The sequence below is a fragment of the Acinonyx jubatus genome, chromosome D2 (genome assembly GCF_027475565.1).
Source record: "Acinonyx jubatus isolate Ajub_Pintada_27869175 chromosome D2, VMU_Ajub_asm_v1.0, whole genome shotgun sequence".
Lineage (NCBI taxonomy): Eukaryota > Metazoa > Chordata > Mammalia > Carnivora > Felidae > Acinonyx > Acinonyx jubatus.
Window position 1 is genome coordinate 3,771,311 of NC_069393.1, and position 19,617 is coordinate 3,790,927.

At 50.3% G+C, this 19,617-nt stretch overlaps 1 protein-coding gene across 9 annotated transcripts in view; it reads left to right on the plus strand.

Annotated features, from left to right (window-relative positions):
* The window catches only part of NTPCR (nucleoside-triphosphatase, cancer-related), a 37,642-nt gene that overhangs the window by 12,643 nt on the left and 5,382 nt on the right, over positions 1–19,617 (plus strand). For 4 of the 9 annotated variants that reach the window (XR_008292139.1, XR_008292138.1, XM_027046913.2 and 1 more), the window contains exons 4-6: positions 10,233–10,442; positions 10,989–11,051; positions 18,928–19,032. Coding sequence is in view for 5 of the 9 variants with exons in the window: in XM_027046913.2 (XP_026902714.1) it covers positions 10,233–10,442; positions 10,989–11,051; positions 18,928–18,996 (342 nt within the window). In the remaining 4 variants the exon portion in view is untranslated. Of the gene's footprint in view, positions 1–10,232; positions 10,443–10,988; positions 11,052–18,927; positions 19,562–19,617 lie in introns of those variants that run through there. The other 5 variants (XR_008292141.1, XR_008292140.1, XM_053207268.1 and 2 more) reach the window with 3 other exon arrangements.

Genomic DNA, 19,617 nt, shown 5'->3' on the forward strand with positions numbered 1-19,617 from the left:
AGCGTCCGACTTCAGGTCATGATCTCACAGCTTGTGGGTTCGAGCCCCGCGTACGGGCTCTGTGCTGACAGCTCAGAGCCCGGAGCCTGCTGCAGAATCTATGGCTCCCTCTCTTACTCTTTGTCCCTCCCCTGCTCATGCTCGGTCTCTCTCAAAAATAAAAAATAAATAAACGTTAAAAAAAAAAATAAAAAAAAAATCCTAAAAAAATAAAGAAGAAAATAGGAATAACTCCTAATCTTCTCACTGGGTTAACCACTGTTAGTGTATTTCGTTTCTTCCTTCTTTGTACTTGATTTGTTCCATCATTCCATAATGGGGGAAAACACTTCGTATCGTTTTGTACGATTGGGTTTTTCCCCTTATTATGACTGAGTGACATGGGAATGGCCTTCCAACAGGATCACCTTCACAACTGTGATCATTTAATGATTGCGCAGTATTTCATAGTGTGGATTTTCACCTTTGACTTCAGCATTATCCCCTCAAGTGTCAGATGTTAACCCTTTGTACACCAGCCTTCTCTCCAGCCCTGGTTGTTTCCCTGGGGGAGGATCTGAGGGTGGACATCCTGGATTGGGGGGTTGTGAACTTCTGAGGCTCTCTGCGTGCTGCTGGGGTGTTCCCGTGACACTTGTGGCCCTTTGTGCATGTGCGCGCGCACACACACACACACCCCCCAGCATGTGGGCGTGTTGGTCTCCTTGCTCCTTCGCCAACACCTGGCACTCTGCTGGTCTTCAGTTTTCCATCCTTCTTTCCAACACTTCTTTGCTTGGATTCATGTTGTTAAGTTGCTAATGAGGTCAAATGTTTGTTAGTTTATTGTGTACTTTTTTAATCTAATTGTTTTTGTTTATTCCTCTAACCATTCTTTTCCTTTTGCCTTAAAAATATCTTTCATAAGGCAGATGACCTTTTTATTTATATTTATCGATTGCGTTTTTCTCAGTTTTTCACTTTGGTGATCTTTCTTTCTTTCATTCTTTTCATATTGAGAAAGTCTGTCCTCCGTTTTCCGAGTTAATTTGGAATTTGTTTCTTCTGTAGTACCTTTTTTTTTTTTTAAACATTTATGTTTTTAATCCGTCTGGATTTACTTTGAGTGTAAAATACAATGAGACTCTCAATTGCTTTTCTTCCAAATGCTTAGCCGGTTTACCAAAGCCATTTGTTAAATAACCCAGTTGTCATTCATTTATTATGCCTTGTTAATTATATTAAGAAATGTGTGTGTGTGTGTGTGTGTGTATAATGTTTTACAGTCATCTGTTCTTTTGCCTGTTTGAGCCTTACATCAGTAGCACACTGTTTTAGTTGCCACGCTGTCTTATCGTTTAAAAAGTTGTCTTATCCATTCTTGTCTGTCCATTTTTCCGAATCCTAGTAGTGTTGATGGTAATGGTGGTGGTGGTGGAGGAAGTGGTTAACAGTTACCGAGCACAAACTCTGCAGCAGCCGCTAACTCATTTACTCCCCAGAATAATACTCTGTTCCTGTTTTACAGAGGAGGAAACTAAGATGGGACAGAAATTTAAATTCCCCCAAGGCACACAGCTTATTAGTGGTAGAGCTAGCCTGAATGGTGGAAGTAAGACTATTATCCATCGCAAAAAGTCTCATGTGGGGGCACCTGGGTGGCTCCGTCGGTTGACCGGCCGACTTCGGTTCAGGTCACAGTCTCGCGGTCCATGAGTTCGAGCCCCGCGTCGGGCTCTGTGCTGACAGCTCCGAGCCTGGAGCCTGTTTCGGATTCTTTGTTTCCTGCTGTCTCTGCCCCTCCCCCACTCGCACTCTGTCTGTTTCTCTCTCTCTCAAAAATAAATATTAAAAAAAAATTTTTTTTAAAGTCTCATATGGAGTGATTAGAACTATATAAAATGAGTCATTTGGATAGAAAAGGATATCTTAAGTTTTCAGACAACGTTTACTCCCCAGAGCTGAAAACCTGGTATCTCTGGCTTTCCATTTCTTAGTTTAAAAAAAAAAAAAACTTTGTTTTTTGGTAAGGTTATTTAGAGGTTTCTTCTATTTTCCGATGCTTCTGTAGTTAGGATTTTTTTTGCCAGTTTTTTATTGATCACAGCTAACAGGCTAATGCTGGCCTTTTCCATAATGGTCTCTTTGACAGCCACACTGAATGCTTTATTAGAATTTGTTGCAATGTAGGATTTAGCATTGTATTGGCTCCCAATATATCTCCTACTCACACAAAAAGGTAATAGATTCTAAGGTTTTAAATAACAAACACCATCTACTCAAAGCCTGGTTTTCTAGGCTGCACCATGTTCTTTGTAATTAAGATCCATGAAAGGTCTAAGAAGCTAGAACCAGAACACCCAAGGAAAATCATAGTCGAACCCGTTTTGATCAAAGTGAGGCTTTTGGTGTAGATTTGTTTTCAAAAGCAGGATCTGCTTTTGATTCTGAAATGAGATTCTGCTTCAGATCTTTGAAACTTCCTTTGAAGGTCAGAGGATTCCTGTCTGGGGAAAGGTTATTTTGTTACCACTTGACCTGGAATTGCCACTTAGTGTTTCAGGCCAGTAGGCTTTAGAGAGAATTTAGAAGAATCCATTTCTAGTCAGGATCCGTTCCTGAAAGGTTGACAGGAGCCCAAGCCTTGCTTTTGAATTTCCTTCATTGTTAGCAAATGTGACATTTTTTCTTTGTTCCTCCTCACTTTCTATTTCTGTACCTCATGATCATACATAGGCACTGCAAGATCACCAGAGAAATAAAAAGCTGTCTGGCGCCAACATAAAAATTAATTTTAAAATCGTCAGTGAAAACATGGCTGCAGTGAAACAAAATCAGAAAAGGAGCTGGAGGTTCAGTGTGAGGTCGGCTCTGCGGTTTACCTTGTAGGATTTGTCATGGCAGCCCTTCCTGGTAATCTCTGTGGGGCCGCATCCCTGTCAGGGGTCCCCAGGGGAGATGTGAAACCGGCCCCCTTCGTTGGCAGGGCAGAGGGAGAGCCAAAAAGAGGCAGGCGCCCATCCGAGGCTGGTAGGTGGGCAGTTGTAATCGGCGGAGGGAACTTCTGTGCAAGGCCTGCCCTGGACCGGCAACATGAAAGGGTCCCTGCCCCCACCTGCCAGATCTTAAGAGTTTAGAGAGCGAGAGAGAGACGCCTTGACTGGGTTCAGGCAGGTATATTGTGCAGGTGTTGTGGACACCACGTCAGTGTCTCAGGGCTGCGTCCTTGGAGCGGCCTCTGGGAGCGAGAAAGGCAAGTGGAGGGCTCATCCCAAGGACGGGATGGGGTGAGGAGCCTCCCACCACTTGGGTCCAGCTCACGGGTCAACTGGTGGTCGCGTCTTCTCTGTGACCTTCCCCGGCAGCCTCCCTGATGCCCCCGGACAGGGTCTGACACTCGGTTACTTGTCACTGCCGGTCTTGGTGAGCCTCTGCGACGTAGGTGCCGAGCGGGCACCTTGGGCTGCCTTGGGCTTCTCTGCCTCCGTGCAGTTCCTTCTGCCACCTGCTCCCAAGAGGCACGGCAGAGTGCTCCCTGAGCGGGCCTGGGGCAGAAGTTGCGTAAACTGTTGCCTTTCTGCCTTTCCCCCATCCGCCTTGCCCCGTTTGCGGCACTCGCCACTGGCCGTGTCGTCCGGCACGCGTCAGTCCGAGGCCCTGCCTCCTTCGGAAGGAAGCTCACCCGCGGTGGGTTGTGCCTTGCTTGACGCTTAGACTGAGAAAACCTGAGTGTGAGCGTTCTCTTTTTTTTGTATTGATTCTAATTTTTGTCAGTTGTATTGGGATGTAATGTTCCTCGTAGAGAAAATGAGCAGGATAAGAATAATGCAGGACCACCTATATACTTGTTATCCAGAATCACCTGTCGTTAACATTTGCCCTGTGTGCGCTCACCCTCTCTCCCCACGTGTGCGCCCGTGTGTGTTCGTACAAACACAAACTTGTGGGGGGAACCATTTGAGAGTATGTTGCAGTCATCGGGGGGCTTCGCTTCTAAATGTTCAGTACAGTTTTCCTGAGAATAAGGACATAGTCTTGCATAATCAGTATAGTTCTCAACCTAAGTAAATTTTACACCAAGAAAATACTAATAATCTACATTCCTCTGCCGTTTCGTCAGTTGCCTTAGGGCTGTCCTTTGTAACCTTTTTCCGTCTGGGCCAGGGTCCGGTATTACATTTAGTTGTCATATCTCCACGAGCTCCTTTAATCTGGAACGTCTTCTCAGGTCATCCTTCGTCATGTATGACATTGGCATATTCAGAGAAAAGGTCCTACTTTCACAGGACATTCCTCTTTGGAGCTTTTCTGGTGTTTCTTTGTGACAGCTTCCGTCGGAAGACTGCATGACTGGTGCCGTGCCTTTCTCCGGCGTCTGCTCTCGAGGCGCGCCATGTTTGGTGATGTCGGTTTTGGTTACCTGAGCAAAGAATCGTCCAAACTCCCAATGTGTATTTACTCTTTTTTCCTTTGAAATTAATTCGCGTCGAGTGGGGAGACATGTTAAGGCCGTGCACATCCTCCTCATCAAAATTTCTCCTAGTTAATTCTGATTTCTTTTAACTTTATTGGATTATCTGAAAATAATAATTTTCACTCTAGACTTTGACTGGGAAGCCAATTTAACTGCTGCCTTTTGAAATATTTTCTGTACCAAGGTGAGCAGTAATTAAGCATACAATCATTGTTCATTCGAAAGCTGAATTACAAAAGCCATAATGGTTGATTTTTCCTCATCACCTCTGCCCTTCTCTACTTCTGTCCAGTCTCCTCATGAGTTATAAAAGAAGTCATCACTGTTCCACTGTAGCCAAGTCATTCAGCTTTCTCTCTCCTACGTAATTTCTAATAAAAGGATGTCAGACCGCAAAGATACTAAACCTGATGGGGCACCCAGGTGGCTCAGGCGGTTGAGCGTCTGATTTTGATTTCAGCTCAGGTCATGATCTCCTAGCTCAAGAGTAGAAGCCCCTGTGCTAACAGTGCAGAACCTGCTTGGGATTCTCTCTCTCCCTTTCTCTGCCTCACCCCTGCTCATGCTCTCTTTCTCTCAAAATAAATAAATAAATCTTAAAAAAAAAAAAAAGATCCTAAGCTTGAATCAAATTTAAATGTTGACTGAGGATTTTACTAAGCAAGAGGAGTTTCTAAAAACGTAGTTAGTAGAAACACAGCTGATAAGGAAGTGGCAGGAGTTAGCACGTGGGGGGTACCTGGTCCTCTCTCGCTGAGTGCGAGGGAGAGAGGTGGAGGGCGGAGGGCCCTTCCCCTGCAGGTCACATCTTACCGCCTGCCAAAGCAGGCCACTCTGTATCCTGGATAAAAGGCTGTTGGTGGCGTTACTTGTTCTGAGACCCTGAGTGTGTCGTTCTTTTGGAGTAATTGAGAGTAATGATTACTCCCAAAACGGGTCTGGGGCTCTGCCTCTGTAGCCCCTAGAAAGTACAGTGCCCTTGGTTCTCATTGGAGGCAAAAGTATTTTCCTTACAGTTAGATGGATTCCTTCCGTTCTTCCCTTCCATTTCCTTTGGTTCCTTTCTTCGATTTCTTTCCTTATTCACACTGAGAAGACGTGTGGGTGGTATTGCACGTGGGGTATGGAGGGGAGCTTTGGCATCAGGTGGTCTTGGGGTTGACACCCGGCTCTCACTTGGGAGCTCAGTGACTTTGTCTCACTGTTCCTCATCCTAAAACAGGGCTGCAGAGACCTGCTACACGAAGTTTCTAGGACTGAACGCGGAGTTCCCTGTAAAGTGTGTTAGTCCCGGGCCGCTAGGAGGGGCAGACGTAGGGATAGTTCTGATTGTTTCTGGTGAGAAGGCGAGTGGAGTGATGGGAGGCAGAACCTGGGGAAGGGCCTCCCCTCGGCAGTCTGATTTGTGCGTGCCAGGGCCCCGGGGCCGGAGCCAGCTGGAAATCTGTCACGGACACCCACCAGCTCAGATGCCCAGGCTGGTCCCGAGGCGCTGGGTGGGATCACGAGGCGTAGCAGGTTCCCGATCCACTGGGCTGGCTGTCAGCCGGCGGATGCTGTTTCAGGCCCCGGATGGTGGAAGATCCTGAGGGCGCCGGTCTGGTGCTCTGCAGACAGGCGCTCGAGTGGGTGAGCCCCAGAGAGGCCAGTTAGGACACCCCGGAGGAGCCTGGAGCCCTGGGCCCTGGGGTGGGAACGTCTGGCACCAGGGCAGGGACAGCTCCTGCCCAGGGCACGCCCCAGTAGAGAAGGGCTGGGCTGCAGGGTGCGTCAGGCAGTCTAGACATCTTGTCCTGGCCGCCAGCCTGTGATTTCCTCCCTGGGGACACACGGTCGAGTGCCACGAGACTGCTAAGGGATTTTGAAACTTTAGGCGCGGAATAAGCCCACATAAAAGTCTAGTCGGAGCCCTTCACTTTTAGCTGATAACTTGAGCTGTGGGCTGGCTTGTCTGGGCCACTGTTCCCACCATTTGCCTCTCTGGCTTCCCGGGACCGTGGCTGTTTGGGGGGCTCAGGGTTGTCATTCTGCCCCTGACGACTGCCACGCGCTCCCCAGTTCCCTCCTGCGACTTTGATACTCGCGGTCCCAGACAGGCCAGCTCAGAGGCCAGGCTGGGGGTCTGATAGTAAAGAAAATAATAAGTTCATACCTCCAGAAATACTTAATGAAGTAAATCATTCACAGTAAGACAAATCCACTTTTTTTCAATATAGTACTCTGGTTAAATGAAATTGCCTATTTTATTTAGGTTTACGTTTTCATTTGTGTTCTTAAAAGTGCTTTTAAAGATTAAACAAGAAACTGAAAAAAGTCACACAATTTTTAGGTCTCTGGCGTAGCTGGTACACAGATATCTTGTTGCTCCAAACTGATTTAATCTTTCCAGAAAGCAAACTAGCTGAGTGTAAGCCGAGTTATAAAATTTTTCATGGCTTCCCTTACCACTGGCTGGTCAATATTACGACTCTGTCCCAAGGAAGTATCCTTTCTCTCAGAACACCCCAAGAACTGATATGCCTTGCAGAAACCAGTGTTTCTACCTCTTTGTGACAGTGAAAATATACAGTCGGCCCGAGATAGGGATGGTGAGTGTGGGAGAGGGGTGGTAAGTAGGGGGGCTGGAGAGGGGTGGTGAGTGTGGGGAGAGGGGTGGTAAGTGGCCCAGGGAAGAGGAGTGGGGAGCGGGCAGGGGAGGAGAGGGGTGGTGAGTTGGGGGGGAGGGGAGTGGCGAGTGGTGCAGGAGCTGCCGGGTAGCGTCCACAGCCCTGCCTCCTCTTTCGTCCTGTGTGGAGAGAAGGTGTGGGAAGAAAAAAGACGCCAGGTGCGAAGCCGCCGGAAGTTCTTCATGAGCTCCTTACTGCACACCTTCAGAGGTGATGCTCCAGGGGCCCATTATCACTTTCGCAGCCGCGCTGGGGAGGGCTGGGGAGGCTGCTGGTAGTTTTCAGACCCGGGCCCTGGTGCCGGCAGGGTTTTATGTGTGCTCACTGGTTTGTTCTTGTTTCCCTCTAAAGTTGCTTGAGTTTATATAAAAAAACAATCGTGAATATGATAGTGCTTCCTTTATCACAGGCTTGGCTAAATGTTCACGTTATTTAGAAAAAACGGTGTTTACGGGCTTCTGAGTTTCTAATATCTCTCAACTGAGCATGAATAACTGAACATTTTTTCGTCAAAAATCCCAGACTTCTTTTCGAGATTCTTACAGTTTCTGGGTGATAAAAGTCCCTAATTCTAGACAGAATAAGGATTTCCTGTAAACTGAGGTTTGAAAACGAACATTTCCGGTTGGTACAACATAGCGTATGCATGTGTGTCCAGGTATCTTTGTGCGGAAGCTTAAATAATGCCGTTGAGCTCCCGTTGGTGAACGTTGTAGGGAATCTGAGGAAAGGTGGTTGGAGAGCCTTGTGCTTTATGTTTATACCTACTCATATATTCGCGTATGTGCCCACGTGCATATGTACGTGCCGCCTGCATATTTACATGTACACGGGCACACACATCTTGTTGTTTCTCTTTCTCTGAATTGACTGCTTTCAAACTCTCATTTTGATGGGCCAGGATAGCACCCTGTTTGGCTTCTAGATGCCTGTGGAAGGATGACCTCTGCAGTTATTCTTGGTCTCTGGAGGCAGCAGAATGCCTCAAATATTCCTTGGTAAGAGTCAGGCCATTGGGACGGCTTGCCCTTGTGGGGTGTCTGTTTTTATGCTAATGAGAAGGTAGCTGCCAGCTTTTAAAATGTCTCCCAAATTGGGCACTCGTTTTTGAAGGAGAAATTTGGAAATTAGCGATTGATTCCACAGACGCCCTCACCCCGTCGCTGGAGGGCAACACTAGCTGCCTCAGCTCAACTTTGCATCACTCAATTCCATGGGAAAGAAAAAGATGCATGGGGCCTGGTCCCTGCCTCTAAGAGCGGGAAACAGGTTGCGCGCGCGCAAACACACGCACGCACGCACACACGCACACATGCGCACACACACAAGTGGGTGCAATTGAGAGGTAAAAATGAAATGCCTTAAAAACACAGGAGTTTAAGGATACAGACCCTCTCTTGGATGTACCCCTTCCTGGTCTTCCTGCTAATAAACTGAGTGGGAAAATATGTATGTGATATTAAGTCAGAAAAGAATAAAAGTACCACTTACATAAAAGTTTGAAAACCACTTCCCTAATGCTTGCCTTCAATAACTGCCTAGGATTAGACCCCAAATCTCATGTCGTCTATTCCAGAAGATGCCTAACTTGTCTTCCAGGTTCCACACAGTTAGCGGCCTTTTGGGCACAACCTGTGGTCCTCCCTGGCTGGAATCTCTCATCTGTTGGATAGACTCCACCGTCCTCTGTGTACCATGCAGGCTTCGGGATCTTCCCCCCAGTCCCGTCTCTCGTGGGGACCACTGCCCCCCCCCCCCCCCCCCACCGACCGCACTGTACTCTGGCTTCAGGGTTGGCAGTTGAGCTAAATCTAGTTTAACTCAGCCCCGCATTCTGAGAACGTATTGACGTCATTATTTAAGGAGTCTAAGAACTATAGTGAAAAGTACTTTGTAAATCAGCTTTGCATAGAGGAAAATAATCATTTATACCAGGATATATAAAACGTATTTGTCACTCAGCATTCACTGAAGTGCTAATCTGTGTTGTGTCCCCGCTGTGGAAGGACTGTTCATAGCTTTCTCTGGGAAGGCTTTCCAGAGAGGACATGTTTATGAGTGATCATTATCAGTGATCATTAGTGTTGCTGTGTAACACGTTACCCCAGAATTTTGGGGTTTAACACCACGGACATCACCTCACACAGTTTTTCTGGGTCAGGAATCCAGGAATGGCTCAGCTGGGAGGTCCGGGCTCCCATCTGTCATGAGGTTGCAGTCATCTGCCGCTTGACTGGGGAGGATTCGCCTCCCAGCTCACTCTCAGGGTTGCAGCGAGACCTCGGTTCCTTCCCACGTGGACTTGGCCATCAGCTGCCTGAGTGTGCTCACAAGACGGCAGCGAGCCATCCCAGAGAGAGAGAGATTGAGACCACGGTAGAAGCAGTGCGTTCTGCCTCGTCTCAGGGATGGTCGCGGGGACCAATGCTGGAACCCTGTGGCGGGGGACTGGACACAGGAGTCCCAGGAGCTGGGAGGCAGTAGGGCCCGTGGAGGCTGGCCGCCACACCTGTTCCGAGAGGGGCTTTCCAGGAAGGAACGCAGTGAAGTCATTAGGAAGGGAATCTGAGGTTTAAAGGGCACAGCCCTGCTCACTTTTTTCTTTTAACCTAGACTCCTGTCCTTTTAACTTTCCCTTCTTTCCACCACCCCTTATAGTGCAGATTATGATACACACCGGCCTCTGCCTGCAGCGGTTTCCTCCTCCCAGTAGACGGGGAATCTCACACAGCTCAAAACCGAAAAAAAGAGGCCAGTATTATTAATAAGGGCTCCCAGACTTGCTGTCTCGTTTCGTTTAAACCTGAGGCGTGTGGGTGCTGCTTCTTTCCTGGGTGGATATAAATACAGAGCTTGGTTATTATTGGAACCATTCTAGAAGAGAGAAAATTGCCAGGAACCTGGGTGGCTTAGGGAACTGAATTTTCTGGTTGCTGTGGTTTCCAAGGGAGCTCTTCCAGATCCGTTTGCCAGTTAAGTGTCCCGTGGAGACGATCTTCTGCCTTCCGGGGCTTAACTGACTCGCCCTGGGATGGCTTAGCTGGTGAGTGGCTGGGGAGCGGGACCCCTGGGCCCTTTGCCTCAGGTGACCCTGGCGTCTTTGTTGTCTTCAGGCAGGTCCCGGCAGCGGCCCGGGGCAGAGAGTGTGTGTCATCGATGAGATTGGGAAAATGGAGCTCTTCAGTCAGCCTTTCATCCAGGCTGTCCGCCAGACGCTGTCCACGCCGGGGACCGTAGTCCTGGGCACAATCCCGGTGCCTAAAGGGAAGCCGCTGGCCCTCGTGGAAGAGATAAGAAACAGGAACGACGTTCAGGTGTTCAGTGTGAGTACAACCGGTCCCTGCGTCTGTGACAGTGGAGCGGGTGACCTCAGCAGGGTGGCTCTGAGGTGTGCCTTTGCTCTGAAAGACCATCTCTCCCCGCCCCCCGCTCCCCCCCCCCCCCCCCCCGCCTTAGGCTAGATCCAGGTGAGTCTGATTTTCTAGGAACTTACAGAACTTAAGTCATACGTGTCACGGATGAAAGGACACATGTCCCCGTGGCCTCCGTCTGCCACAGAGCAGCGCTGTCCACCGGGAGTTTCCGCGATGACGGAAGTGCGCTCTCTGCGCTGGCCAGTGCGCTGGCCATCAGCCGCCTGTCACTGTTTATGTTTCAATCAAATGAAAGATTCGTTTCTTCAGTCCCTTTGGCCACACGGACAGCACGCCTGCAGAGTCTGCCCTGACAGGCTCCCGGGGGGCTACCGGGGGGCTGTCGGGGTTCTGCGGTGCGGCACGTGGGAGGGAGGACCGGTGCTGTCACGCTATCCCATGGCGATGTCGGAGCCGACATACGGGCCCCTGACAGCCCTTTGTCTGTGTCCTTAGATGCTGTCTTGTGCCGTGCCACCTTTGTGTCGGCGAGAGCCGCGTCTCCGCCGGGCTCTGCCCGTACCTGCTCTCCCCACCCCCATCCCCCGTTTCAACCCAGGCTCCGCGAGGGTCCCGGAACAAGGAGGCTGGCAGGGCCACCCCACCAGCCAGAGTGGGAGGCGAGCTCCGGCTGCCAGGTACCACAAGCGCCGGATGTCGCTGGCTGCCGTGCCTCCGCCGTGGCCCGCTGGTCCTAGCGGGCCGTCTGCGTGCCGTCACCACAGTCTCCAGGGGTACTGTGGGGGCAGGAGACACATGTCAGGGTCAGAGCAGCCAGACTTGGAAAACTTGGTGCAGTCCTTGCTCCTTTCCTTCATTTAGTAAGTATCGACCGGGTTCCACCGTGAGCGAGGTTGCGATGCTGAACGAGACCACGTCCCTGCCCCCCGGAGTGGACTTGCTGAGGCGGGGGCCGGACCGCAGCAGCGCCGGTGCACAGCTCGGCCACGCGGATGTTGCTAAGTGTGGAGAAGATAAGGCAGGGCGGCGCGGTCGTTGGGCTGGAGGTGGCTGGGGAGACGGGTCTAGCCAGGGAGCCTCTCGGAGGAGCTCACAGGTGAGCGGACGGCCCCGCGAGGCCACGTGCTCCGCGACATCTGTAAAGTTGGGGCCCTCGTCTTCAGTTTCGTGCTGTTCTTTCTCTCTGTCTCTTACTTTACGTGGCCTCCAAGTGAGTTCGTGGTTGTGTTTCTAAAGTTCCTGTGGAAATAGAGGCAGTGAACAGTGAGAGATGATGAAAGACGAGTGGTTCTCAGGCCAGGCGGCTTCCAGGCGGGAAGGTGGGGAGTAGCTGGTCCAGAGACTGGCCGTCTGCAGACCAGCGGGGTCTACGAGCCGTGAGTGGGATCAGGGGAGGTGGCCCTGATGTCCAGAGGAGAACATCGTATCTTAAAATAATACCACATCTTCTCCTCTAAAACTGGAAATTATTCTCTGGGCAAGGTAATCATTGCTCCTAATGATGTGTAAATAAAATGATTAGCTTTTGGTTAATTATGCGAGACGTAGGGGCTTACGTACCCCGTTATTCTTCTCTTTCTTGTGTTCCTTTGGGGTTTGTGTGATCTTTGTGTTCCCGTTTTATATGAAGAATCTCATTTTCCATATGTGCAAACTTAGGGCTTGGATTAGATATTTCTGGCATCCTTTCTGTTTCTGACACGCAATAGAGTTCCCCGAATCCGTGTTTGAGAGCAGCCTCTGTGTCCAGCACTTAGTCCGACAGCACACGTGAAGCATGTCCCCTTCCCTCAAGAAAGATAGATGATGTGACAGTCAAGATCTGGAAGCAGAGAAGGGAGAGAATTCTGTGAGCAGAAGGCGGGGGGGAGAGGTGTCCTGAAGGAAGTGGTTCTTGTGGGGTTTTGAGGGAGGAAGTGGAGAGAAGAAGGACAAGAAGGAAGAACATTCCGGGTAAGGCAGTAGGTTGTGTAAGGTAGGGAGGGCAGCCTCTCCTTGCGAACAGCTGCGCATGTCAGGACCGTGGAGATGGGACTGAACTCATGGGGGAAAGTACGCCCCTTGATGTTACTCCTATTGTAGGGACTTGTTCTTTTCTTTTCTTTTTTTAAGTTTATTCATTTATTTTGAGAGAGAGAGGGAGAGAGAACAAACACATGAGCAGGGCAGGGCAGAGAGAGAGAGGGAGAGAGAATCCCACACAGGCTCCACACTGTCGGTGCAGAGCCCAACACAGGGCTCAAACCCACCAACCATGAGGTTGTGACCGGAGATGAAATCAAGAGTCGGACGCTTAACGAGCTTGAGCCATGCCGGCGCCCCGTCTAGACTTATTCTTAGTAGCATCAGGCAAACAGCACTGCCTTTCAGAAAGACACCTGGAAACTTCCAGTTCTAGATACGGTGGAATAGACACACTTCTCCCTGTTCCTCCTGTGAGCTGTAGCTGAAACTGTTGGACGTTACACATAAAACAAACGTAAGGAGACCTGAATGGTGGAAAGAAGGTGGCACGCCAGCTAGGAAGCTCGGCCAGGGGACAGCACCACAGACACAACTGAAAATCGCTTGTGCTGCCAGGAACCGGGAAAAGCAGCTTGAGTGAAAACATCAACACGTGCCAACGGCAAGGTGACGTGAACGTTAGAATCACAGGGCCGAGGTTTTAAAGCAGCCGTCACAAAAACGCTTCCGTGATCAATTGCCAACACATTTGAAATACAAGAAAAATAGAAAGTCTCGATGAAGAAATGGAAAGGTCTAGCAGAGCTATGGGAGACATAAAGAAGAGTCAAATAAAAATTGTGGAACTACAATAACTGAATGAGGTAAGTCTCTGGCGGGACTCCCCAGCAGAATGGAGACAACAGAGGAAAAAAATGGTAAACCTGGAGGTAGAACAATAGAAATTGCCCAACAGAGCAGACTTGAGGGGGGGGGGTGGCGAGGAAGAACAGAGCCTCAGGGACTTGCGGTACTATAATAAAAGATCTAACACCCCTGTCATTGGAGGATGGTGTTGGTAATTTAGAAACTTCTGTCGTGGTGTGGGTATTGACGGTCGCCTTCCTGTTAGGTTTCTCTTTAGGAAGTTTGGTTAAATTTTTTTTTTCATGTCTTGTAGAGTTTACTGGTCTCTAAGTGTGGCCACTGAAAAATGTTTTTAATTTATTTCATAGTTGCTTATTTGAGTGTAATTACATTAATGCTGCAGAGGCAAGAGAGGAAGATCTCCATGGATCAAGATTACTAGAAAGAGCTGTGTGCACTGTTTTCCTAGTTCTCTAGTAACGTGAAGAAAAGATTTTATCCCTGCTCGTCACTTCCAGTGGAAGTGCCACACACATACACATGTACACACACACATACACACGTGTGCACGTGCACGCACGAGTTTGGTTGTCTTAGAGGCATTTAGAAAGCATATTTCTTTTGATTTCCTTTGAAATATCTGCTTGATGGAAACGCTGGGAATGTTATTTGCTGACGGGACAGAAGAGGCAGCTGGAGCCTGGAACATTCATTTAGATGCCGATGTGGCCATCAGTCACTGAGCACTGGACTTGGGTGCTGTGCCCAGTACTGTAGACCCACCAGTGCAGACTTCACAGTACCCCAGTGGGTGTGTCACGTAACCTTTATTTTATCAAGGCTGCATAGCATGTCCAAGGTCTCAGTAGGCTGCAGAGCTAGGGTTCAAGGCTCTGTCTGTCTCGCTTCCAAGCCTGAGTGTTAGCATAATGCCGTACTGTTTCCTTTGTTGATGGGGTGGTTCAGATGATTTTGCTAAAAAAAAAAAAAAAAAAAAAATCAGGTTCCTAGAAATTATTTGGTTTTCTACTTTATAAAGTATTGCTATAACTAAAATCTATTCCACTATCCTGAATTCAGAGCCTTTTACGCTTGTCTTTTTTCCCATAAAGCAGTTTTTATGCTTTTAATTTTTATTTGTGGATTGTAAGATCACAAGAATAACGAAGTAGGTCCCGACTTCCTTCCATTTTGGAAATTCTTAGACCTCTTCTTGTTCCTTGGTGGGTGTTTTCACCAAGCAGGGCATAAAGCATGTTAGTCTCACTTGGAATTTGCTGCTGCCCTCCCGGCCTGTGGACTCCTACAGATACAGGAGTGAGAGAATATCTGTTAACCTCTGGGTGGAAAGTCAGGCAGAGTGTTTGTAGAAGTTGACAAGCCAGTCCTGAAATTCACGTGGAGATGGGAAGGACCCCACTGAAACAGTCTTGAGAAAGAAGATGTTGGAGGACTCCTATTTCCTGATTTTGAAACTTACTACAACCTTCAGTGATCGAGACAGTACGGTCCTGGCCGAAGGCTGGACACATAGATCAGTAGAATAGAACTAAAAGTCCAGAAATCAATCCTTACGTCGAGGATCAGTTCATTTTCAGCAAGCGTGCTGAGACAACGTAATGAGGAAAGAATTGTTTTTCAGCAAACTGCATCCAGTGCTGGAAAACTGGACATCCTCATGCACAGAAGGCAGTTGGACCCTTACATCATCTACCAGAATTAACTCAGAGTAGGATCCTAGGCCTAAATTTAAGAACTAAACTATAGTTCTCGGAAGAAAATACAGAAGGAAGTCTTGTAAACTCAAGGCAGGCAAAGTCTTACTTGATACAACGTGAAAATAATTCTTGGCTTGGAAACTTTAACCGTCATGAAAAAAGTAGAGCGAAAGGGATTGGATTCAGGAATAATCCTAATTTTAGGTTCAGTAACATAAAGACACAACATGAAACAGGCTAGTAATAACTTTGGATGTGTGTTAACTTATGATAACAAGCATTGTCAAATTTCTTTCTGTAATCCGTTGCTTACTAGGAACTTGTCAGGGTCTTTCCCACAGGTTCAAGGAAGATAACGTATGTGCAGTGAGGGGCATTTTCCCTGCTGCCTGTTCCTGTATCTGAATATTCACAGCTTCGCTGATGTCCGGGTGCCCAGGTTGTTGACTGGTCGCTCTCAGGCCCTTCCGTGGCCCCTGGAGGCAGCACACACAGAGCAACGTGGATGCTTAAGACGGTCAGAGTCTTCACAATCTTTATGTTATCGCTCAGCTGTGTTTCAAAGACCCTGCTCAGCTCAGAATGCAGTAAACATTTACTGGGCACCCCCCACCCCCACCATGTGCCAGACATAGGATGAATGAGATGCCCCTGTCCCCAGGGAACTTAGGGTCTGATCTTCATCAAGGGCCACCAGACAAGGCAGAGGGCTCAGGTCTCACTTGGCTTCCTTTCTCTTGAGGCTGCAGTGCAGTGGGGTGGAGAGTGCAGGGGCTTCCTTCCTGCGTTCTTCCTCAGCTCGTTCTCTTCTGCGCCTAGTGCTATCTCCTCGGTAAGGGCTTTCTGCGGCCAGCCTTCTGGTGGTTGAATACAAGACAAGGATTGTGCGTGCAGGGGAGGGCCCCTGAGGCTGACAGATGATTTTTACTTGTTCTCACATTTGAGAGCCCGTCTTCAACGCACAAGGAATGTAACAGTAGTAACTGAACACTGTAGACAGTTTCATATAGACCCCTTACTGTGAAATTTTCAGAAACAATCTTAGGGCAATCAAGGGGGGGTAGCAAAATATTAATGTCGTTTTTTGCATTCGTTACATTTTTAACACAAAAACATTCTCAAAATGAATCTTTTCCAGTGTTTATTTTTTTCTATGGAACTAGGGCTTGGAGCGTGCCCTCAGAATGTGGGACACACCGCCTCCGCCCCTGCTGTGACACCCTTACCACTGACAGCTCCCACGGAGGGCCCGGGTGGGGCGGGGGCTCACTCACACCTGGGCGATGGAGCTGGGGCGTGCTCGCCGACCGGAGGCCTGGCGTGAAGTTGAACCGAGACCAGATGGGGCCTTGCGAGCTGGGTCCTGAGACCAGGGTGGCCATGTGATCATGGCCGTACGAAGTAGATGGTGAGGCATTGCCCAGACATACAGAACTGTGCCTGCGTGGCCTGTAAGCGCTCCTTTTTATTCCCTCTGAAGCCCCACGCCTGTTAGATCCCCCTGCTCTGGCCGCCCTGGCTGTGCCGCCTAACTAGCTAGCCTCCACGCAGACCCGGCACCTGGGGTCATGGGGCTTCCCACCTTCTCAGCCTTCCTTCCCAGGCCACCCCCCCGCCCCCCCCCCCCCCCCCCCCCGAGCGCCCTCTTGAAAGCCTGGGGATTTACAGAGTAGGGATGGAGTGTCCGCTCCTGCCCCAGCCTCCCTGCAGATGTGGATTCTGCCCCCACCCACCCTCCATGCTCTCCTCACTGCAGCTCGCATTTACAACCGAGCAGCAGTGGGACTGTCCCCTGTACAAGTGGGGGATCGAATGCCCATGACCGTGCACTCCTTTCGGTGACTGGCTAGAGAACCCAGGGGATAGTTGAGGCAGGGGTGCGTGGAGCGAGCAGTGCCCTAGTTGCCCCTTCTTTCTCACCCATGCAAAGCTGGCATTAATTCTTTCCCTCTGGTCCAAGTGGTCTCTTCCTTTCCTCCCCCTCCCTCTCCTCCTCCCCCCCCCACGTCTCCTGTACTTTCCTTCCCTCTGTCTTTCCTTTCCGTCCCTCCTCTCCCAGCTCCACGTCTCCTGTGTTAAAAATCTTACATTTCTAGGGGAAGTAGCCCCAAATGCCCCTGTATTCTGCCCTCTGAGGCACACGGTAAACTCTCAAACACTCTGAGGGCAGAGCCTAGGGTAGTTCCTGGTGAAGTCAGCGGGGAGGAAGGGATCTAATGGCCCCTCTCCACTAGCACAGTGGGGTTACGAAGCCCCCTGATGAGCCTGCCAGTTCCCACCACTGTCTCCCCCTTTCCTCCGTTTACATCAGCAGACTTCCTTGAATGCAAACAGCAGAGAGGGACTTGGCTCATTTAAGCAAAAACAGCAACAGAAGGCCTTGCAAGGCTGTGTGGCAGTTTCTCCTCAAGCCGGAGCAGAGCTGATGGTCCTCCTGGGACCACAGACCAGAGCAACAGGGCAAGGACCAGTGCACCGTGTCCTTGGACTTAGTGTTAGAGGTGGTGGCCTCGCCGTTTGCTGCTTGACTCAGTCCTTTCAGGACTCGGGCTCTCGGGAGGCTCTTCAGGCCCAGCTGGAACTCGTTGGCCGAGAGCCAGTTTCCTAGATGACGTCGTCTCCCAGAGGAAGGTCACAGTGCTCTTCGAGGCGGGTGAGTGGGTGCTGGGGAACCACGGGGATGAAGCCCGCCATGCGTCTCCATCACACGTTCATTTAGCGCCTGCTCTGTGCCAGGTGGTCCATTAGACATGGGCGGGTGTGGACTCGTGCAGTGGGCAGTCCGGTCTCCGGGTCTGCCGGCCCTGAGCCTGCTGGCTCTCCAGATGCACTCACTTCCTCTTTCTGCGATTCTTTGCTTGCGTCTTTGTCTGGGGGACCTTCTCCCATGTCCACCGGTCAAAATTCAGTCCACGGAAGTCTTTTCTCGCCCCGCCGCAGCTCCCGTGCGCCTCTCCAGAGTTTCTCTCCCGGACCCTTTACCACCAGTGCGCTCACTGTCCACGTCTGTCCCTCTGTTCTGCTCTGCCAGCTCCATGAGGTCAAGTCCCTATCGGAGTCCTCTCTGTGTCCCCGGTACCTTACTCAGTTTCTGGTCGCCACCCCATCGATGTTGAGTGGGTGCGTGTGGGGGCCGAGCAGAAGGCACACACAGGTGACGGCTGAGGAGGTGGCCCTGCCCCTACCACCGTCCTGGTTGGACCGCCCACCGTCCAACCCCCCACCCAGGAAGGGGCGTCTAAATGCTTTTCTTGGACTCATTGGGACCACAGCAGTAAAGGAAAGGAAAATGAAAACAGATCACCGGGTAAAGTGTGAATGAACTCCCGGTTCCTTTGTGGAAAGATGCGAATTACAGAGGATGCAGCCGGAGTGGGGGGATCAAGGTCTAGCCTCTGCTGTGTCCCCAGCTACCTCCGAGGGCTCAGTGTGGTCCCGGCACCCCCCGGACTTAGCTTCCCCATCCTGCAGATGGGGAGTTGACTGACGTCAGAGGCTGCTCGCCAGGCTCAGCTTTTCCATGTGGAGAGACGAGTAGATTACTGACCTCTGGGACTTCCCAGAGTTCAGGTTCGGCTGCTCTCGGTGGGCTCCTCGTAGGCGGCTCTCCTGGCTCAGGTCAGATCACACAGGGGCTGCGTCCCACCTGCATTGACACCTACCCAGAGCCCCTCGAGGGGGTCAGCTCCCAGCCCCTCGTGGTTAGAACCACTTCCCCTGTCTGAGCTGTCGCTTTGCAGAAGAGGGGGTGGCGTTCGACCTCGCGTGTCCCGTCCTCACAGCCCTCCCGGCCGGGGTTTTACGAAACCTGCCTCCCCTTCCCAGGCTCTCCCCGTAGAGCACTGCCTGTCAGAGGATTGAGGAAAAGGAAGGGACTCTGAAGCCTTGTCTTACTTCCCCCACAGGTCACCAAGGAGAATAGGAGCCGCCTTCTGCCAGACATCGTGACGTGTGTGCAGAGCGGCAGGCAGTGAAGACGGCTCGCGTCCCTGCTTCGTGCGCTTGAAGAGGTGTGCTGGTTCACGCGGAGCCTCTTCGGGGCCCTGCCTGGCAAGGACTTAGCCTTCCGGCTTCGGAAGCCTTGTGGGCTTTTCCGGAGAAAGCCTGACAGCTGTTCTCCAAAAAATGTCCAAAAGATCAGTTAGCCTTAATGCCCGACCGGCGCCCCACGATGAACGGTCCGCCGCAGCTTATTTATGCTGAGGGGGCCTCTTTAGCTCCCCTCGCAGTTACGCGTATGATTCTGGTAAATTATGGAATGAGAAATGGCTTTCGGGGTATTAGCTGGAACTCGCCCCCACTGAAGTTCCTAAGCGTGTTCCAGGGAAGGGGGAGAGGAGCGGCCGCTACCTAATCGATTTTGCACGTCCCGAACTCAGACCCCACTCCAGTTGGAGCTGTGGTTTCAAGGGACACCAGTTACTTGGTTTGTAAAAATAGTTCAGGGAAAGGCCAGTTTCAGTCCTCCCCGCCCATCTCATCGTCTGTTTGCTTATTGCTTAATAAAATAAAAATAAATGTGTTGGTGCAAACACGTGAGCCCTGTGTGGGAGGCAGGTCTTCATTCTGTACTCAGGCCTGTGGGTTCGGGTCGG